Consider the following 21,558-nt stretch of genomic DNA (forward strand, 5'->3'; position numbering starts at 1 on the left):
TGCTGTTTAATCAGCTTCTTGATATGTCACACCTGTCATGTGGATGGATTATCTTAGCAAAGGAGAAATGCTCACTAACAGATGTAATCAAATTTGTCCACAACATTTGAGAGAAAAAAGCTTTTTTTGTGGTATGGAACATTTCTGGGATTTTTCCATTTCAGTTCATGAATCATGAAACCAACACTTTACATGTTACCTTTATATTTTTGTTCAGTGTACAATGGTGTTTGTTCTTCACTGGCTGCCCTTTTTCTTGTGGTAACCGGTCACACATCTCTCTCCCTCTCTAGCAGCTTGCTTGCCTCTGTTGTCATTGGCCACCTGCTGTGACAAGGGACAGCAGCAACCATACATTAACACGGTCTCAGAACAGAGAGTACCGGGACTAATCGGTCCTCCCGATAGACGCACTAACCAACCGGCGGAACCAAAACAGTTTCTTGTGCTGGTACAACCAGAGAAGTCGTGAGACTTCATGAGAAGTCGCCTACATGACAAGGAGTCTGCTTACGTTAGCTCAACCAACCATAGCGGTTGCGAACGGCTGATCAAACTTTGCAACCTGCTGTTTTTGTTACGGGCGACAGGAGACAGACGGGGAGTGCTCCTTGCCAGGAGACGGGTCTAATCATTAACCCGGGTTAGTTGCCCCCCTCATTGGAGGAACTTCTTGCATGGATACATCATGGCTACGTTTGTCTGCAGGGTTCAGTTGCTAGACGACATTGATCCATTCAACAGCACCAATTTCCCGGAGCCGACGAGACCGCCGCACTACACGTTCCGAGAGGATATCCCGCTTATCAATCAGATAGCAGGAGTCCACAGGCTTCTTAGAGCCCCTCATAAGGTTTGCAATGTTTTCATTTGGCCACCCCCTATTTTAGTGTTGGATTATTGCATTTCAATGTTATTTTTGTTTACTCATATATAAACTAGGCAATGTCGTGCCAGTCACACACCTTACCAGGTAGGGTATGTATAAGACCAGCCGCGCCTTCAATTGTTACATTTTTTCAAGCAAGGATAATTGCAAGGCTACAGCAAGGCAATGGTAACAAACTTTCGCACCCTTGTCAAACAGTATTAGTGTGTCTGTATTAGCACATTGTGGGCGATGAAACATCGGAGCCCAATTCATTTTCAATGAAGGGAAGAGAAGTGTGCGGGGACCGTTGGGCGACGCAAGTATGAGTGTGAGGGAGCATGAACAGGACGGGACCAATGTTGGGGAAAGCTGAACTTTATGCAAATACTCTGTCTGCAACATCACATTGCTATTGACCAATGGCTGCTCACTATACACTAATAAAACACGTCACTCTCACACAATATCCAGAAAATTCATTCTGAGAGGTCTCTTTGGATATAGAGTACATCCTGATTGTCTCCTTATGGGTGGATGAATGGATATACATTAGCCACATTTGGTCAGAGATTGAATGATTTAAAGGTGCACTATGTAGAAATCGCTCTGCCATTTCCTGGTTGGTAAAATTCTAATATTTCACCTATTTTCAGTTTATTTTACAAAACAAGTAATGTGATGTGAAGAGAGTCATTGAACCATCTAAACCCGCTGTGAAATATATTTTCAACAACTAACAATATTATATATTCAACTTTTAAAAAGCCGGTGTACAAAACTGAATGCAAAAGATGCGAAAACAAAACTTAAGAAAGGGAAGTTTTATGATGATACCATTTATCTTTTCATATTTTACAAATCTTTCTAAAACAGAACATGGAATCAATTCAATGGATCTCAAACAATAGAGGTAATAATATGCTGAAGGCTAGCTGTATTGGGTACAGATGATAATATGTAGGGGTAATAATATGTTGAAGGCTAGCTGTATTGGGTACAGATGATAATATGTAGGGGTAATAATATGTTGAAGGCTAGCTGTATTGGGTACAGATGATAATATGTAGGGGTAATAATATGTTGAAGGCTAGCTGTATTGGGTACAGATGATAATATGTAGGGGTAATAATATGTTGAAGGCTAGCTGTATTGGGTACAGATGATAATATGTAGGGGTAATAATATGTTGAAGGCTAGCTGTATTGGGTACAGATGATAATATGTAGGCTATAATAATATGCTGAAGGCTAGCTGTATTGGGTACAGATGATAATATGTAGGGGTAATAATATGCTGAAGGCTAGCTGTATTGGGTACAGATGATAATATGTAGGATATAATAATATGTTGAAGGCTAGCTGTATTGGGTACAGATGATAATATGTATAATAATATGTTGAAGGCTAGCTGTATTGGGTACAGATGATAATATGTAGGCTATAATAATATGTTGAAGGCTAGCTGTATTGGGTACAGATGATAATATGTAGGCTATAATAATATGCTGAAGGCTAGCTGTATTGGGTACAGATGATAATATGTAGGCTAATATGCTGAAGGCTAGCTGTATTGGGTACAGATGATAATATGTAGGCTAATATGTTGAAGGCTAGCTGTATTGGGTACAGATGATAATATGTATAATAATATGTTGAAGGCTAGCTGTATTGGGTACAGATGATAATATGTAGGGGTAATAATATGTTGAAGGCTAGCTGTATTGGGTACAGATGATAATATGTAGGGGTAATAATATGTTGAAGGCTAGCTGTATTGGGTACAGATGATAATATGTAGGGGTAATAATATGCTGAAGGCTAGCTGTATTGGGTACAGATGATAATATGTAGGCTATAATAATATGCTGAAGGCTAGCTGTATTGGGTACAGATGATAATATGTATAATAATATGTTGAAGGCTAGCTGTATTGGGTACAGATGATAATATGTAGGGGTAATAATATGTTGAAGGCTAGCTGTATTGGGTACAGATGATAATATGTAGGGGTAATAATATGCTGAAGGCTAGCTGTATTGGGTACAGATGATAATATGTAGGCTATAATAATATGCTGAAGGCTAGCTGTATTGGGTACAGATGATAATATGTAGGCTATAATAATATGCTGAAGGCTAGCTGTATTGGGTACAGATGATAATATGTAGGGGGAATAATATGCTGAAGGCTAGCTGTATTGGGTACAGATGATAATATGTAGGCTATAATAATATGCTGAAGGCTAGCTGTATTGGGTACAGATGATAATATGTAGGGGTAATAATATGTTGAAGGCTAGCTGTATTGGGTACAGATGATAATATGTAGGGGTAATAATATGCTGAAGGCTAGCTGTATTGGGTACAGATGATAATATGTAGGGGTAATAATATGCTGAAGGCTAGCTGTATTGGGTACAGATGATAATATGTAGGCTAATATGTTGAAGGCTAGCTGTATTGGGTACAGATGATAATATGTAGGGGTAATAATATGCTGAAGGCTAGCTGTATTGGGTACAGATGATAATATGTAGGCTAATATGCTGAAGGCTAGCTGTATTGGGTACAGATGATAATATGTAGGCTAATATGTTGAAGGCTAGCTGTATTGGGTACAGATGATAATATGTAGGCTAATATGTTGAAGGCTAGCTGTATTGGGTACAGATGATAATATGTAGGGGTAATAATATGCTGAAGGCTAGCTGTATTGGGTACAGATGATAATATGTAGGCTAATATGTTGAAGGATAGCTGTATTGGGTACAGATGATAATATGTAGGCTATAATAATATGTTGAAGGCTAGCTGTATTGGGTACAGATGATAATATGTAGGCTAATATGCTGAAGGCTAGCTGTATTGGGTACAGATGATAATATGTAGGCTATAATAATATGTTGAAGGCTAGCTGTATTGGGTACAGATGATAATATGTAGGCTAATATGTTGAAGGCTAGCTGTATTGGGTACAGATGATAATATGTAGGCTATAATAATATGCTGAAGGCTAGCTGTATTGGGTACAGATGATAATATGTAGGGGTAATAATATGTTGAAGGCTAGCTGTATTGGGTACAGATGATAATATGTAGGGGTAATAATATGTTGAAGGCTAGCTGTATTGGGTACAGATGATAATATGTAGGCTATAATAATATGTTGAAGGCTAGCTGTATTGGGTACAGATGATAATATGTAGGGGTAATAATATGCTGAAGGCTAGCTGTATTGGGTACAGATGATAATATGTAGGATATAATAATATGTTGAAGGCTAGCTGTATTGGGTACAGATGATAATATGTAGTCTATAATAATATGTTGAAGGCTAGCTGTATTGGGTACAGATGATAATATGTATAATAATATGCTGAAGGCTAGCTGTATTGGGTACAGATGATAATATGTAGGGGTAATAATATGCTGAAGGCTAGCTGTATTGGGTACAGATGATAATATGTAGGCTAATATGCTGAAGGCTAGCTGTATTGGGTACAGATGATAATATGTAGGGGTAATAATATGCTGAAGGCTAGCTGTATTGGGTACAGATGATAATATGTAGGATATAATAATATGTTGAAGGCTAGCTGTATTGGGTACAGATGATAATATGTAGGCTATAATAATATGTTGAAGGCTAGCTGTATTGGGTACAGATGATAATATGTAGGCTATAATAATATGCTGAAGGCTAGCTGTATTGGGTACAGATGATAATATGTAGGGGTAATAATATGCTGAAGGCTAGCTGTATTGGGTACAGATGATAATATGTAGGCTAATATGTTGAAGGCTAGCTGTATTGGGTACAGATGATAATATGTAGGCTATAATAATATGCTGAAGGCTAGCTGTATTGGGTACAGATGATAATATGTAGGGGTAATAATATGTTGAAGGCTAGCTGTATTGGGTACAGATGATAATATGTATAATAATATGCTGAAGGCTAGCTGTATTGGGTACAGATGATAATATGTAGGCTATAATAATATGCTGAAGGCTAGCTGTATTGGGTACAGATGATAATATGTAGGGGTAATAATATACTGAAGGCTAGCTGTATTGGGTACAGATGATAATATGTAGGCTAATATGCTGAAGGCTAGCTGTATTGGGTACAGATGATAATATGTAGGGGTAATAATATGCTGAAGGCTAGCTGTATTGGGTACAGATGATAATATGTAGGCTAATATGTTGAAGGCTAGCTGTATTGGGTACAGATGATAATATGTAGGCTAATATGCTGAAGGCTAGCTGTATTGGGTACAGATGATAATATGTAGGGGTAATAATATGCTGAAGGCTAGCTGTATTGGGTACAGATGATAATATGTAGGGGTAATAATATGTTGAAGGCTAGCTGTATTGGGTACAGATGATAATATGTAGGGGTAATAATATGCTGAAGGCTAGCTGTATTGGGTACAGATGATAATATGTAGGGGTAATAATATGCTGAAGGCTAGCTGTATTGGGTACAGATGATAATATGTAGGCTATAATAATATGCTGAAGGCTAGCTGTATTGGGTACAGATGATAATATGTAGGGGTAATAATATGTTGAAGGCTAGCTGTATTGGGTACAGATGATAATATGTATAATAATATGCTGAAGGCTAGCTGTATTGGGTACAGATGATAATATGTAGGCTATAATAATATGCTGAAGGCTAGCTGTATTGGGTACAGATGATAATATGTAGGGGTAATAATATGTTGAAGGCTAGCTGTATTGGGTACAGATGATAATATGTAGGGGTAATAATATGCTGAAGGCTAGCTGTATTGGGTACAGATGATAATATGTAGGGGTAATAATATACTGAAGGCTAGCTGTATTGGGTACAGATGATAATATGTAGGCTATAATAATATGCTGAAGGCTAGCTGTATTGGGTACAGATGATAATATGTAGGCTAATATGCTGAAGGCTAGCTGTATTGGGTACAGATGATAATATGTAGGCTATAATAATATGTTGAAGGCTAGCTGTATTGGGTACAGATGATAATATGTAGGGGTAATAATATGTTGAAGGCTAGCTGTATTGGGTACAGATGATAATATGTAGGCTAATATGTTGAAGGCTAGCTGTATTGGGTACAGATGATAATATGTAGGCTATAATAATATGCTGAAGGCTAGCTGTATTGGGTACAGATGATAATATGTAGGGGTAATAATATGTTGAAGGCTAGCTGTATTGGGTACAGATGATAATATGTAGGGGTAATAATATGTTGAAGGCTAGCTGTATTGGGTACAGATGATAATATGTAGGCTATAATAATATGTTGAAGGCTAGCTGTATTGGGTACAGATGATAATATGTATAATAATATGCTGAAGGCTAGCTGTATTGGGTACAGATGATAATATGTAGGGGTAATAATATGCTGAAGGCTAGCTGTATTGGGTACAGATGATAATATGTAGGCTAATATGCTGAAGGCTAGCTGTATTGGGTACAGATGATAATATGTAGGGGTAATAATATGCTGAAGGCTAGCTGTATTGGGTACAGATGATAATATGTAGGATATAATAATATGTTGAAGGCTAGCTGTATTGGGTACAGATGATAATATGTAGGCTATAATAATATGTTGAAGGCTAGCTGTATTGGGTACAGATGATAATATGTAGGCTATAATAATATGCTGAAGGCTAGCTGTATTGGGTACAGATGATAATATGTAGGGGTAATAATATGCTGAAGGCTAGCTGTATTGGGTACAGATGATAATATGTAGGCTAATATGTTGAAGGCTAGCTGTATTGGGTACAGATGATAATATGTAGGCTATAATAATATGCTGAAGGCTAGCTGTATTGGGTACAGATGATAATATGTAGGGGTAATAATATGTTGAAGGCTAGCTGTATTGGGTACAGATGATAATATGTATAATAATATGCTGAAGGCTAGCTGTATTGGGTACAGATGATAATATGTAGGCTATAATAATATGCTGAAGGCTAGCTGTATTGGGTACAGATGATAATATGTAGGCTATAATAATACGCTGAAGGCTAGCTGTATTGGGTACAGATGATAATATGTAGGCTAATATGTTGAAGGCTAGCTGTATTGGGTACAGATGATAATATGTAGGGGTAATAATATACTGAAGGCTAGCTGTATTGGGTACAGATGATAATATGTAGGCTAATATGCTGAAGGCTAGCTGTATTGGGTACAGATGATAATATGTAGGGGTAATAATATGCTGAAGGCTAGCTGTATTGGGTACAGATGATAATATGTAGGCTAATATGTTGAAGGCTAGCTGTATTGGGTACAGATGATAATATGTAGGCTAATATGCTGAAGGCTAGCTGTATTGGGTACAGATGATAATATGTAGGGGTAATAATATGCTGAAGGCTAGCTGTATTGGGTACAGATGATAATATGTAGGGGTAATAATATGTTGAAGGCTAGCTGTATTGGGTACAGATGATAATATGTAGGGGTAATAATATGCTGAAGGCTAGCTGTATTGGGTACAGATGATAATATGTAGGGGTAATAATATGCTGAAGGCTAGCTGTATTGGGTACAGATGATAATATGTAGGCTATAATAATATGCTGAAGGCTAGCTGTATTGGGTACAGATGATAATATGTAGGGGTAATAATATGTTGAAGGCTAGCTGTATTGGGTACAGATGATAATATGTATAATAATATGCTGAAGGCTAGCTGTATTGGGTACAGATGATAATATGTAGGCTATAATAATATGCTGAAGGCTAGCTGTATTGGGTACAGATGATAATATGTAGGCTATAATAATATGCTGAAGGCTAGCTGTATTGGGTACAGATGATAATATGTAGGGGTAATAATATGTTGAAGGCTAGCTGTATTGGGTACAGATGATAATATGTAGGGGTAATAATATGCTGAAGGCTAGCTGTATTGGGTACAGATGATAATATGTAGGGGTAATAATATACTGAAGGCTAGCTGTATTGGGTACAGATGATAATATGTAGGCTAATATGCTGAAGGCTAGCTGTATTGGGTACAGATGATAATATGTAGGGGTAATAATATGCTGAAGGCTAGCTGTATTGGGTACAGATGATAATATGTAGGCTAATATGTTGAAGGCTAGCTGTATTGGGTACAGATGATAATATGTAGGCTATAATAATATGCTGAAGGCTAGCTGTATTGGGTACAGATGATAATATGTAGGCTAATATGCTGAAGGCTAGCTGTATTGGGTACAGATGATAATATGTAGGGGTAATAATATGCTGAAGGCTAGCTGTATTGGGTACAGATGATAATATGTAGGGGTAATAATATGCTGAAGGCTAGCTGTATTGGGTACAGATGATAATATGTAGGATATAATAATATGTTGAAGGCTAGCTGTATTGGGTACAGATGATAATATGTAGGATATAATAATATGTTGAAGGCTAGCTGTATTGGGTACAGATGATAATATGTAGGATATAATAATATGTTGAAGGCTAGCTGTATTGGGTACAGATGATAATATGTAGGGGTAATAATATGTTGAAGGCTAGCTGTATTGGGTACAGATGATAATATGTAGGGGTAATAATATGCTGAAGGCTAGCTGTATTGGGTACAGATGATAATATGTAGGATATAATAATATGTTGAAGGCTAGCTGTATTGGGTACAGATGATAATATGTAGGATATAATAATATGTTGAAGGCTAGCTGTATTGGGTACAGATGATAATATGTAGTCTATAATAATATGTTGAAGGCTAGCTGTATTGGGTACAGATGATAATATGTAGGCTATAATAATATGCTGAAGGCTAGCTGTATTGGGTACAGATGATAATATGTAGGCTATAATAATATGCTGAAGGCTAGCTGTATTGGGTACAGATGATAATATGTAGGGGTAATAATATGTTGAAGGCTAGCTGTATTGGGTACAGATGATAATATGTAGGGGTAATAATATGCTGAAGGCTAGCTGTATTGGGTACAGATGATAATATGTAGGGGTAATAATATACTGAAGGCTAGCTGTATTGGGTACAGATGATAATATGTAGGCTAATATGCTGAAGGCTAGCTGTATTGGGTACAGATGATAATATGTAGGGGTAATAATATGCTGAAGGCTAGCTGTATTGGGTACAGATGATAATATGTAGGCTAATATGTTGAAGGCTAGCTGTATTGGGTACAGATGATAATATGTAGGCTAATATGTTGAAGGCTAGCTGTATTGGGTACAGATGATAATATGTAGGCTAATATGTTGAAGGCTAGCTGTATTGGGTACAGATGATAATATGTAGGCTATAATAATATGCTGAAGGCTAGCTGTATTGGGTACAGATGATAATATGTAGGCTAATATGTTGAAGGCTAGCTGTATTGGGTACAGATGATAATATATAGTGGTAATAATATGCTGAAGGCTAGCTGTATTGGGTACAGATGATAATATGTAGGCTAATATGTTGAAGGCTAGCTGTATTGGGTACAGATGATAATATATAGTGGTAATAATATGCTGAAGGCTAGCTGTATTGGGTACAGATGATAATATGTAGGCTAATATGTTGAAGGCTAGCTGTATTGGGTACAGATGATAATATGTAGGCTAATATGTTGAAGGCTAGCTGTATTGGGTACAGATGATAATATGTAGGGGTAATAATATGTTGAAGGCTAGCTGTATTGGGTACAGATGATAATATGTAGGGGTAATAATATGTTGAAGGCTAGCTGTATTGGGTACAGATGATAATATGTAGGGGTAATAATATGCTGAAGGCTAGCTGTATTGGGTGCAGATGATAATATGTAGGGGTAATAATATACTGAAGGCTAGCTGTATTGGGTACAGATGATAATATGTAGGGGTAATAATATGTTGAAGGCTAGCTGTATTGGGTACAGATGATAATATGTAGGCTATAATAATATGCTGAAGGCTAGCTGTATTGGGTACAGATGATAATATGTAGGCTAATATGTTGAAGGCTAGCTGTATTCGGTACAGATGATAATATGTAGGGGTAATAATATGCTGAAGGCTAGCTGTATTGGGTACAGATGATAATATGTAGGGGTAATAATATGTTGAAGGCTAGCTGTATTGGGTACAGATGATAATATGTAGGGGTAATAATATGTTGAAGGCTAGCTGTATTGGGTACAGATGATAATATGTAGGGGTAATAATATGTTGAAGGCTAGCTGTATTGGGTACAGATGATAATATGTAGGGGTAATAATATGCTGAAGGCTAGCTGTATTGGGTGCAGATGATAATATGTAGGGGTAATAATATACTGAAGGCTAGCTGTATTGGGTACAGATGATAATATGTAGTCTATAATAATATGTTGAAGGCTAGCTGTATTGGGTACAGATGACAATATGTAGGGGTAATAATATGTTGAAGGCTAGCTGTATTGGGTACAGATGATAATATGTAGGCTATAATAATATGCTGAAGGCTAGCTGTATTGGGTACAGATGATAATATGTAGGGGTAATAATATGCTGAAGGCTAGCTGTATTGGGTACAGATGATAATATGTAGGGGTAATAATATGTTGAAGGCTAGCTGTATTGGGTACAGATGATAATATGTAGGCTAATATGTTGAAGGCTAGCTGTATTGGGTACAGATGATAATATGTAGGATATAATAATATGTTGAAGGCTAGCTGTATTGGGTACATATGATAATATGTAGGGGTAATAATATGTTGAAGGCTAGCTGTATTGGGTACAGATGATAATATGTAGTCTATAATAATATGTTGAAGGCTAGCTGTATTGGGTACAGATGATAATATGTAGGCTATAATAATATGCTGAAGGCTAGCTGTATTGGGTACAGATGATAATATGTAGGATATAATAATATGTTGAAGGCTAGCTGTATTGGGTACAGATGATAATATGTAGGGGTAATAATATGTTGAAGGCTAGCTGTATTGGGTACAGATGATAATATGTAGGCTATAATAATATGTTGAAGGCTAGCTGTATTGGGTACAGATGATAATATGTAGGCTATAATAATATGTTGAAGGCTAGCTGTATTGGGTACAGATGATAATATGTAGGGGTAATAATATGCTGAAGGCTAGCTGTATTGGGTACAGATGATAATATGTAGGCTAATATGTTGAAGGCTAGCTGTATTGGGTACAGATGATAATATGTATAATAATATGCTGAAGGCTAGCTGTATTGGGTACAGATGATAATATGTAGGCTAATATGTTGAAGGCTAGCTGTATTGGGTACAGATGATAATATGCAGGCAATAATAATATGTTGAAGGCTTGCTGTATTGGGTACAGATGATAATATGTAGGGGTAATAATATGCTGAAGGCACTACGTGTTCTCGCATACCCCTAGAGCATCGAGCCAGCGGGGTGGTGGCACTGGAATCCTCATCTCTCCCAAGTTGACATTCTCTCTTTCTCCCCTGACCCATCTGTCTATCTCCTCATTTGAATTCCATGCTGTCACAGTTACCAGCCCTTTCAAGCTTAACATCCTTATCATTTATCGCCCTCCAGGTTCCCTTGGAGAGTTCATCAATGAGCTTGACGCCTTGATAAGTTCCTTTCCTGAGGATGGCTCACCTCTCACAGTTCTGGGTGACTTTAACCTCCCCACGTCTACCTTCGACTCATTCCTCTCTGCCTCCTTCTTTCCACTCCTCTCCTCTTTCGACCTCACCCTCTCACCTTCCCCACCTACTCACAAGGCAGGCAATACGCTTGACCTCATCTTTACTAGATGCTGTTCTTCCACTAATCTCATTGCAACTCCCCTCCAAGTCTCCGACCACTACCTTGTATCCTTTTCCCTCTCGCTCTCATCCAACACTTCTCACTCTGCCCCTACTCGGATGGTATTGCGCCGTCCCAACCTTCGCTCTCTCTCTCCCGCTACTCTCTCCTCTTCCATCCTATCATCTCTTCCCTCTGCTCAAACCTTCTCCAACCAATCTCCTGATTCTGCCTCCTCAACCCTCCTCTCCTCCCTCTCTGCATCCTTTGATTTTCTCTGTCCCCTATCCTCCAGGCCGGCTCGGTCCTCCCCTCCTGCTCCGTGGCTCGACGACTCACTGCGAGCTCACAGAACAGGGCTCCGGGCAGCCGAGCGGAAATGGAGAAAAACTCGCCTCCCTGCGGACCTGGCATCCTTTCACTCCCTCCTCTCTACATTTTCCTCTTCTGTCTCTGCTGCTAAAGCCACTTTCTACCACTCTAAACTCCAAGCATCTGCCTCTAACCCTAGGGAGCTCTTTGCTACCTTCTCCTCCCTCCTGAATCCTCCCCCCCCCTCCCTCTCTGCGGATGACTTCGTCAACCATTTTGAAAAGAAGGTTGACGAAGGTTGACGACATCCGATCCTCGTTTGACCTCTTTCTCCCCTCTCTCTCCAGATGAAATCTCGCGTCTTGTGACGGCCGGCCGCCCAACAACCTGCCCACTTGACCCTATCCCCTCCTCTCTTCTCCAGACCATTTCCGGAGACCTTCTCCCCTACCTCACCTCGCTCATCAACTCATCCTTGACCGCTGGCTACGTCCCTTCCGTCTTCAAGAGAGCGAGAGTTGCACCCCTTCTGAAAAAACCTACACTCGATCCCTCCGATGTCAACAACTACAGACCAGTATCCCTTCTTTCCTTTCTCTCCAAAACTCTTGAACGTGCCGTCCTTGGTCAGCTCTCTTGCTGTCTCTCTCAGAATGACCTTCTTGATCCTAATCAGTCAGGTTTCAAGACTGGGCATTCAACTGAGACTGCTCTTCTCTGTGTCACGGAGGCTCTCCGCACTGCTAAAGCTAACTCTCTCTCCTCTGCTCTCATCCTTCTAGACCTATCTGCTGCCTTTGATACCGTGAACCATCAGATCCTCCTCTCCACCCTCTCCGAGCTGGGCATCTCCGGCGCCGCCCACGCTTGGATTGCGTCCTACCTGACAGGTCGCTCCTACCAGGTGGCGTGGCGAGAATCTGTCTGCGCACCACGTGCTCTCACCACTGGTGTCCCCCAGGGCTCTGTTCTTGGCCCACTCCTATTCTCGCTATACACCAAGTCACTTGGCTCTGTCATATCCTCACATGGTCTCTCATATCATTGCTATGCAGATGACACACAATTAATCTTCTCCTTTCCCCCTTCTGACAACCAGGTGGCGAATCGCATCTCTGCATGTCTGGCAGACATATCAGTGTGGATGGCGGATCACCACCTCAAGCTGAACCTCGGCAAGACGGAGCTGCTCTTCCTCCCGGGGAAGGACTGCCCGTTCCATGATCTCGCCATCACGGTTGACAACTCCCTTGTGTCCTCCTCCCAGAGTGCTAAGAGCCTTGGCGTGACCCTGGACAACACCCTGTCGTTCTCCACCAACATCAAGGCGGTGACCCGATCCTGTAGGTTCATGCTCTACAACATTCGCAGAGTACGACCCTGCCTCACACAGGAAGCGGCGCAGGTCCTAATCCAGGCACTTGTCATCTCCCGTCTGGATTATTGCAACTCGCTGTTGGCTGGGCTCCCTGTCTGTGCCATTAAACCCCTACAACTCATCCAGAACGCCGCAGCCCGTCTGGTGTTCAACCTTCCCAAGTTCTCTCACGTCACCCCGCTCCTCCGCTCTCTCCACTGGCTTCCAGTCGAAGCTCGCATCCGCTACAAGACCATGGTGCTTGCCTACGGAGCTGTGAGGGGAACGGCACCTCCGTACCTTCAGGCTCTGATCAGGCCCTACACCCAAACAAGGGCACTCCGTTCATCCACCTCTGGCCTGCTCGCCTCCCTACCTCTGAGGAAGCACAGTTCCCGCTCAGCCCAGTCAAAACTGTTCGCTGCTCTGGCACCCCAATGGTGGAACAAGCTCCCTCACGACGCCAGGACAGCGGAGTCAATCACCACCTTCCGGAGACACCTGAAACCCCACCTCTTCAAGGAATACCTGGGATAGGATAAAGTAATCCTTCTAACCCCCCCTTAAAAGATTTAGATGCACTATTGTAAAGTGGTTGTTCCACTGGATATTATAAGGTGAATGCACCAATTTGTAAGTCGCTCTGGATAAGAGCGTCTGCTAAATGACTTAAATGTAAATGTAAATGTCTTTACCTCGGTAGAAGAGCAACACATTAACATCAACAGGACAGAGGATATACCCATTGGACTTGGCGCTCTGCTGGTAGTTTGACTCATACTCAGATTGTTTTATTCTGCTTTGCCACTAAAATCATAATAAACGCTGATAACTAAAATATTGTTGTTATTGTTGTTATTGTTGTTATTGTTATGCATATTACTTTTAATAATAGCGGGGGGGGGGGGGTAGTTAAAAAATGTACCCGAAAAGGTTCTTCAAAAGGTTTTTCGAGGATACGATAAACGGGGTTCTTCGAGGATCCATTAAACGGGGTTCTTCGAGGATCCGTTAAAAGGGGTTCTTCGAGGATCCGTTAAATGGGGTTCTTCGAGGATCCGTTAAAAGGGATTCTTCGAGGATCCGTTAAAAGGGATTCTTCGAGGATCCGTTAAAAGGGGTTCTTCGAGGATCCGTTAAAAGGGATTCTTCGAGGATCCGTTAAAAGGGGTTCTTCGAGGATCCGTTAAAAGGGATTCTTCGAGGATCCGTTAAAAGGGATTCTTCGAGGATCCGTTAAAAGGGTTCTTCGAGGATCCGTTAAATGGGGTTCTTCGAGGATCCGTTAAAAGGGGTTCTTTGAAGAACTTCTAGTGGTTCCTCTACAGTTTCAATTTGAAGAACCCCTGAAGGATACTCCAGGAACCTTTTCTTTTTAGAGTGTATATCCATAGTATGGTCAATAAGCAGACTACATACTCAATTTACCTTACAAATAGTACGGTTAGCACGGTTAGTATGAGTCTTTGAACACAGCTCATGTCTCCTGCAGAATAATGACATATTTTTTCTTCTTATTCATTGAAAAAGTAAACTTTTAGTGCAACAGCTGTGTGTGTGTGTGTGTGTGTGTGTGTGTGTGTGTGTGTGTGTGTGTGTGTGTGTGTGGGGGGGGCATTGGTCAACAGTTAATATATAGAGCCCTATGGGTCCTGGTCAACAGTTCCTATATAGAGCCCTATGGGTCCTGGTCAGCAGTTCCTGGTCAACAGTTTTTTTTTTTTTTTTGGAAAAGTTTTATTGTCACAGTTCCTTTAAAAACAGCTCATATTTATATTTTTACATCATTTATACACAAACAAACAGCATGGAGGCATAAAACACAGCATTTGAATTACATTTGAATTTGTTAAAAAGTACATGTTGTTTACACCAATAAAAACAACCATTAATGAAAGTACTTTTCGTTGTATAAAACATCAAATCTGTAAAAGCCATTTAAAATGTGTACAAATGATTTAAAAAGGAAAAACATTTTTAAGACATAAAAAATGTATTTAAAAAGTCACTTGTTAAAAAGCTGTCTTCGGTCCCTTGTACAGGAGCGGGGTGAGTCCTTATCAAACTTGCCTCCTCCTGCTCTTCCGAACCGATCACCGTCCCGTCCTTCGGGGCCCAGAGGAGATACCTCCCCTAGGTGCATCGCCCTAGGCGCCGCAGCGCTGTCAGGCCGTGGCCGCAGGGACCTTGGGTGTTGTGGGGGACCCTTCGCCTGGGGTCGAGGCCCCCTTCCTTCTGTACCACCCCAGGGCTTCTGTGGCTACCATGGCCACTGCCTGGGGGGTGGTGTTGACCTGTTTCGCTACCAGCAGGTTGCGGGAGGACCACAGTGCTGCCTTCAGACACGTGAGGGTGGGCCAGAGCTTGGTGAAGGCCTTTGGTGGAATAGGCCTTCGGCCCACCCCATACAGCACGAGCTGGGGCGTTAGGTCCTCCCCTGCTGGCAGACACGGGGAGAAATCCCAGTCTCTGTCTTACTGTCCCCAGGATCCCACTCCAATTACCTCTCCCTCCTCCCTCCCTGTCAAACTTTACCCCGAGTACCCTTATGTCCGTCGTTTTCACAGTCAGTGGTAGTCTGGTCAAGTCTGGGTCTGCCCACGGTCCGAAAAATTGGGCCTCTGTCTTGTCTCTGTTCAGTCTCGCCCCAGAGGCTCGTCCGTACCAGTCAGTCCTGTCCAGGGTCCTGTCGACGGATAAAAGGTCGGTGCATAAAATGTTGACGTCGTCCATGTAAAATACGCACTTGGCGGTCATCCCCCCACTCCCCGGGATACCCACCCCACTGATCCGTTGGTCCCTTCTCAAGACCTGTGCCAGTGGTTCAATGCCGGCCACAAACAGAAGGGGAGATAACGGACAGCCCTGACGGACGCCGCAGTGTACTCCCACTGCTTTTGACAGATGCCCATTTACAAGGATTTTGCTGGTGATATCCCCGTACAGCAGTCCCACCCAAGCTAAAAACCTGTCCGGGAAACCCATTTTTTGCAGTACCTTAAAGAGGTACTGGTGCGAGACCCGATCAAAGGCTTTTTCAAAATCTAAATTTAGGACTACAAGCCGCATGTTTCTGTCTCTCGCATAACAGATGGCATCTCGGATCAGTATCAGGCTGTCCGTGATCTTCCTTCCGGGAATGGCACAGGTTTGATCCGGGTGGATCACCTCCCCTAAGACAGAAGACATTCTGAGTGTTAAAACCTTGGTAAAAAGTTTACAATCAAAATTTAAAAGGGTTATCGGTCTCCAGTTCTTCAGGTCCGTCCTGTCGTTTTTCTTATATAAAAGAGTCACGATCCCCACTCTAAAACTGTCAGGTAGTCTGTCGAGGTATTCAAAGTCAGTAAAAACAGTCAGAAGTTCATCGGCTAAAACATCCCAAAAGGTCAGATAAAACTCCAAAGAGAGGCCGTCCTCCCCGGTGATTTACCCCTCTTAAAATGTTTCAGTCCTTGGTCAATTTCTGTCCTCGTCAAGTCTTTTGTCAGGTCGTCTGTGTTGGGTAAAATCTTGTCAATGTATGTTAAAACGTCCCCCATGGTTTCCTCACATACAACTTTTTCCCCAAACAGTTCCCCATAAAAATCCTCGACTACTTCTTTCATTCCCTCTGTGTCTGTTTTTAAAAACCCATCTTTATTTTTTAAACCTGTCATTGTCCTACCCTTACTAACTATTTTCTTAAAAAGTACCTTGTACACTTCTCCCCCTCTTCTAATTCCCTCTCCTTACTTCTTAAAATAACCCCCTTACTTTTCTGTTCAGCTAAAAGTGCCATTTCCTTTTTACTTCTTTAATTTCATAGTTAAAATCAAAGCCCTGTTGGCCAAGGTTAAAATATCTTTCCAGTCGCTTTTGCAGTCCCACCATGCGTCTATCTTTTTCTTTGCTTTTCTTCTTTCCTATCTCTCTAAAGAAAGTCCTCGTCCTACCCTTCACCATTTCCCACCATTGTGCTCGTGTGTCAAAGAAGTCCTGTAGCGTCTGCCACTGGCTGAACTGCTCCCTGTACTGGCTAACTACTCTATCATCTTCTAAAAGGGAACAGTTCAATTTCCAGGGCCCTCTTCCCACAGTCACACCCGAAGTTAGTGAAAGGGTGCACGTCAGCATTACGTGATCTGAGAAAAAGGCAGGGGTTATTCTAGCATCAGTTGGGGGGCAGTCCCGGGTAAACAGATAGTCAATGCGAGAGGCTCTGGTGCCGTCACCACTGGTCCAGGTGAAGCCCTCCTCTCTTGGATGCAGGGTTTTAAAACAGTCAGTCAGTTTAAAATCCCTGCACAGCCCTTGCAATAAAACACTTGACCTATCTACCTTAAAATCCTCTCCCGCCCCTCTCCTGTCTGCTCTATTTAAAACACAATTAAAATCCCCACCCACCACTAGAGGATCCCTCCCTAGCATGTGGGACTGCAAGTCTTCTAAAAGTGCGCACCGGTCATGTTTATCGTTAAAACCATACACATTTAGCATGTTAAAATCCCTCCCCATAAAAGTACAATTGGCTAAAAGAGCGCCCACCTACCACCACCGTGCTCCCCCTCACCACCACATGTGGGGTCTTGATTAAAATGGCAACACCGTCATTTTTATTAAAATTTGAGCCACTCCAAATGGAGGGCCCATGCTGCCACTTGTCCTCCCATTTCCTATAAGAGGATAAAAAGGGTAGACCACACTCCTGTAATAAAAACACATCTGAATTAAACCTTTCTAAAAAGGATAAAACCGACTGTGCTCTTATTTCTGTTTTTATACTTCTCACATTTATAGTGGTGATGTTAAAAGCCATAAAAGGGTGAGTAAAAACAGTGCTAAATGAAAAGGCATTTAAACAGTTGAAAGGAGGTTATTTTTCTGGTACTTCCTCTCTCTCCCGCCGGGGTAACGGGGATGGCAGGGAGAGGAGGTTAAAACCGGACTTAAAAAGGAGATTGTGTTGGGGGAGTTGGGGGGAAGGTTCTGGGTTCTTCCTCCCCCTGGGAGCTCTCCCATTCCACCTTGCCCTTTTTCTCATCGCCTTGTTCGGGGTCGGAGAGCTCCTCCGCATTTCTTTTTCGTGGGGGGAGGTGTTCCTCCAGAATCTCCACCCCCTCTCCCATATCTCTTTCCGACACAGTCTCCATACTGTCTGACCCACTTGGGGAGTTCTCACTCAAGATCTCTCCGGGACCGTCTTTCTCGGCCCTTTCTCCTTCAGGGGTCACATTAATCTGGGGCAGGGGGATTGGGGGGGGGGGTTGTCCTCTCCTCCCACTTTTTCCACCACTGCACCTTCCGCGCCCTCCACTACCACCGGCTCCACCACTACTTTCTCAACCACCACCGGCTCCACCACCACCTCCTCGGCAACTGCCGTTCCCTCCCCTTGGCGCTCAGAAGCCCGGTCCGCGGCCGCCGTCTCCCTCTCCCTCCTTTCGGCCCTGACCTTATTGGCCCAGGAGAAGGGGCAGCCGCGGATGAGGTGGGACCGCTCGCCACAGAGGTTGCACGACCTTCCGTTCGTGCACTCCTCGTAGCGGTGGCCCACCTCCCGGCACTTCATGCAGACGACCTTTTACAGGCCTCTGCCAGGTGGCCATGTTCACCACACTTACGGCACAGCTTGGGCTGGTCCTGGTAGTGAACATGGCCTCTATTCTCTCCGAGGACTATGGTGGATGGGATGGCTTTCAACCCACCATAGCCCCCAGGGTCCTCCCTCTGCTGGACAGTAACCCTCCAGGCCCCTGTCCAGATCCCATCGGGATCCTTCACCTGGACCAAGGGCCCCTTCACGTTGCAGTACCTGCCCAGCCATACTGCAACGTCCTCCGGCTGTACGGTTTCATTATACATACGGATAATAACGGTTTTAATGCTATTATCCGTCAGCTTGGTCACCTCAAACATGGCTGTGAGGGACCCCTGGGTGTTCAGGGAGTTCTGGAGTTGCCCCCAGAACTCCCGCAGGAAGCTGGCGTTGGCAAAACTGACATCGAAGCCCTTCCCATAGGGAAGGGCTAAGATGCAGTTTACCTGCGCGGGATGAAAACCGAGCTCTTTCTGGAGGAATTTTCTGGAGAAATCCAATCGGGATAACTCCATTATTTTCCCTCCCTTCTCCTTTAAGAGGAGGCGCACTGCATGGTGCCTCCTCATGCCAACCTGTGCTGCTGACATGATGGAGGCCCACTCCCTTTACAGCCCAACACCGGTGAAAAAGGGGGGGAGGGGAAGGGAAAAAAGGGAGGGAGAGGAGAGGGGGTTGGGTTGGGAAGAAGGAAAGGGGTGTAAGACACCCGAGGAAGCTGGCAGGCTCGGCCAGACTAAGCTAACCGGGCCTACCAGCACCACGGGACACACAACAACCTATCTAGCACAGCACCAAACTAATCTTATTAACAATGGGAAGGAACACTAGGAGGGGAATTTTTTGTTTTATATTTTCCACAAGAGGGGGAGGCACAAAAGGGAGAGACAAAAATTAAACCACACAACCAAACTAAGGCTAGAAAGCTAGCAGGCCCCGCCAGCAGGCCAGGCTAAGCCTACCAGCTGGCAGGCCCACCAGCCAAGAGGCCTTACAACAAAAACAAACACGGCACACCAACCAAAAGGGAAGACAAACTAGGGGGTAAGACTAACAATGCACAAGACTAACAAAACAAATTAATTAAAGTAAAAGGGGAACAAGGGGGGTAAGGGAGAAAAAAGGACACACTGACTAACAAACACCTGCCCAAACTTGAGGGACACGAAGGCTAGCAGGCCTCACCAGCAGGCCAGGCTATGCTAACCAGCTAGCAGGCTAGCCAGCAAAAGGTCCCTCAGTTGGCAACACAAATAACAAGAAACAGAAAAAAACTAAGGATACAAAGGGGATGGGGGTAAAGAAAAAAAAACAGTCAAACAATGCCTGCCACGCCTAAGGGGCCGGGAGGCTAGCAGGCCAAGCTAAAGCTAGCAGGCCGACAAGCCAGAAAGCCACCCCAGCTAGCAGACAACACACAACTGAAGACAATGGGAGGAGCTAAGGAGGGGACTATAGGATACACAGGGGAGGAGAGATGCAAAACAGGACAAGCAGGGGAAAAACACAAATAAATTAAATAACTAAGGAAAAAAGACCAGAGGGCCTTTAAACTCACCCTACAGGTGCTGGTAGTCCACCACCAAAACCACCACCTAACCCAGGACAAAGAATAAACAAGGGTGAGACAAAAAACAAAACAATAATGACAATAAATAATGATTTGACAAAAATAAATAGCACAATTTCCCGGGCGCCCTCCGGCCTACGATCGCTTCTCTGATCAAGTGCAGCACTGACAAGGTAACTACACTTGATCGGAGTCAACAGTTCCTATATAGAGCCATATGGGCCCTAGCAGGCTGGGTCACAGCCTCTCTGTAGCTACGGTTAGCAGGCTGGGTCACACCCTCTCTGTAGCTACGGTTAGCAGGCTGGGTCACACCCTCTCTGTAGCTACGGTTAGCAGGCTGGGTCACACCCTCTCTGTAGCTACGGCTAGGAGGCTGGGTCACACCCTCTCTGTAGCTACGGCTAGCAGGCTGGGTCACACCCTCTCTGTAGCTACGGCTAGCAGGCTGGGTCACAGCCTCTCTGTAGCTACGGCTAGCAGGCTGGGTCACACCCTCTCTGTAGCTACGGCTAGCAGGCTGGGTCACAGCCTCTCTGTAGCTACGGCTAGCAGGCTGGGTCACACCCTCTCTGTAGCTACGGCTAGCAGGCTGGGTCACACCCTCTCTGTAGCTACGGCTAGCAGGCTGGGTCACACCCTCTCTCTAGCTACTTCTCACTACAGCAGGGAATACTAAATCAAACACCCTACAACTAACACAACCAGCCCAGACCACATAAAACAAATACCCCCTGCAACGTCCTGACCAAACTACAATAACAAATTACCCCTATTACTGGTCAGGACGTTACACACTACAGCAGGGAACCATGAATTAGAGGGTTCAGTTCAGTAGTGGAAGAAGTACCCAAGTTGCCATACTTGAGTAAAAGTAAAGATACCGTAAATAGAAAATGTTTTTTACTCAAGGTAAAAGTGAAAGTCACCCAGTAAAATACTACTTGAGTAAAAGTATGAAAGTAAATATACTTAAAAGTAAAGGTAATTTCCAAAATATACTTAAGAATTAAAAGTATAAATCATTTCAAAATCCTCACATTAGTCAAACCAGACAGCACTATTTTCTTGTTTTTT

General features: G+C 42.8%; 1 protein-coding gene across 1 annotated transcript in view; it reads left to right on the forward strand.

The window, feature by feature from the left end:
- The first annotated feature begins 133 nt into the window (after nt 1–133).
- LOC106589103 (FH1/FH2 domain-containing protein 3) overlaps nt 134–21,558 on the forward strand; it is a 119,416-nt gene continuing 97,991 nt past the window's right edge. Inside the window, exon 1 of the mRNA XM_045693719.1 lies at nt 134–853. Within this exon, the coding sequence (XP_045549675.1) occupies nt 689–853 (165 nt within the window). The 5' untranslated portion in view covers nt 134–688. The remainder of the gene's footprint in view (nt 854–21,558) is intronic.

Source organism: Salmo salar, chromosome ssa14 (genome assembly GCF_905237065.1).
Source record: "Salmo salar chromosome ssa14, Ssal_v3.1, whole genome shotgun sequence".
NCBI classification, from domain to species: domain Eukaryota; kingdom Metazoa; phylum Chordata; class Actinopteri; order Salmoniformes; family Salmonidae; genus Salmo; species Salmo salar.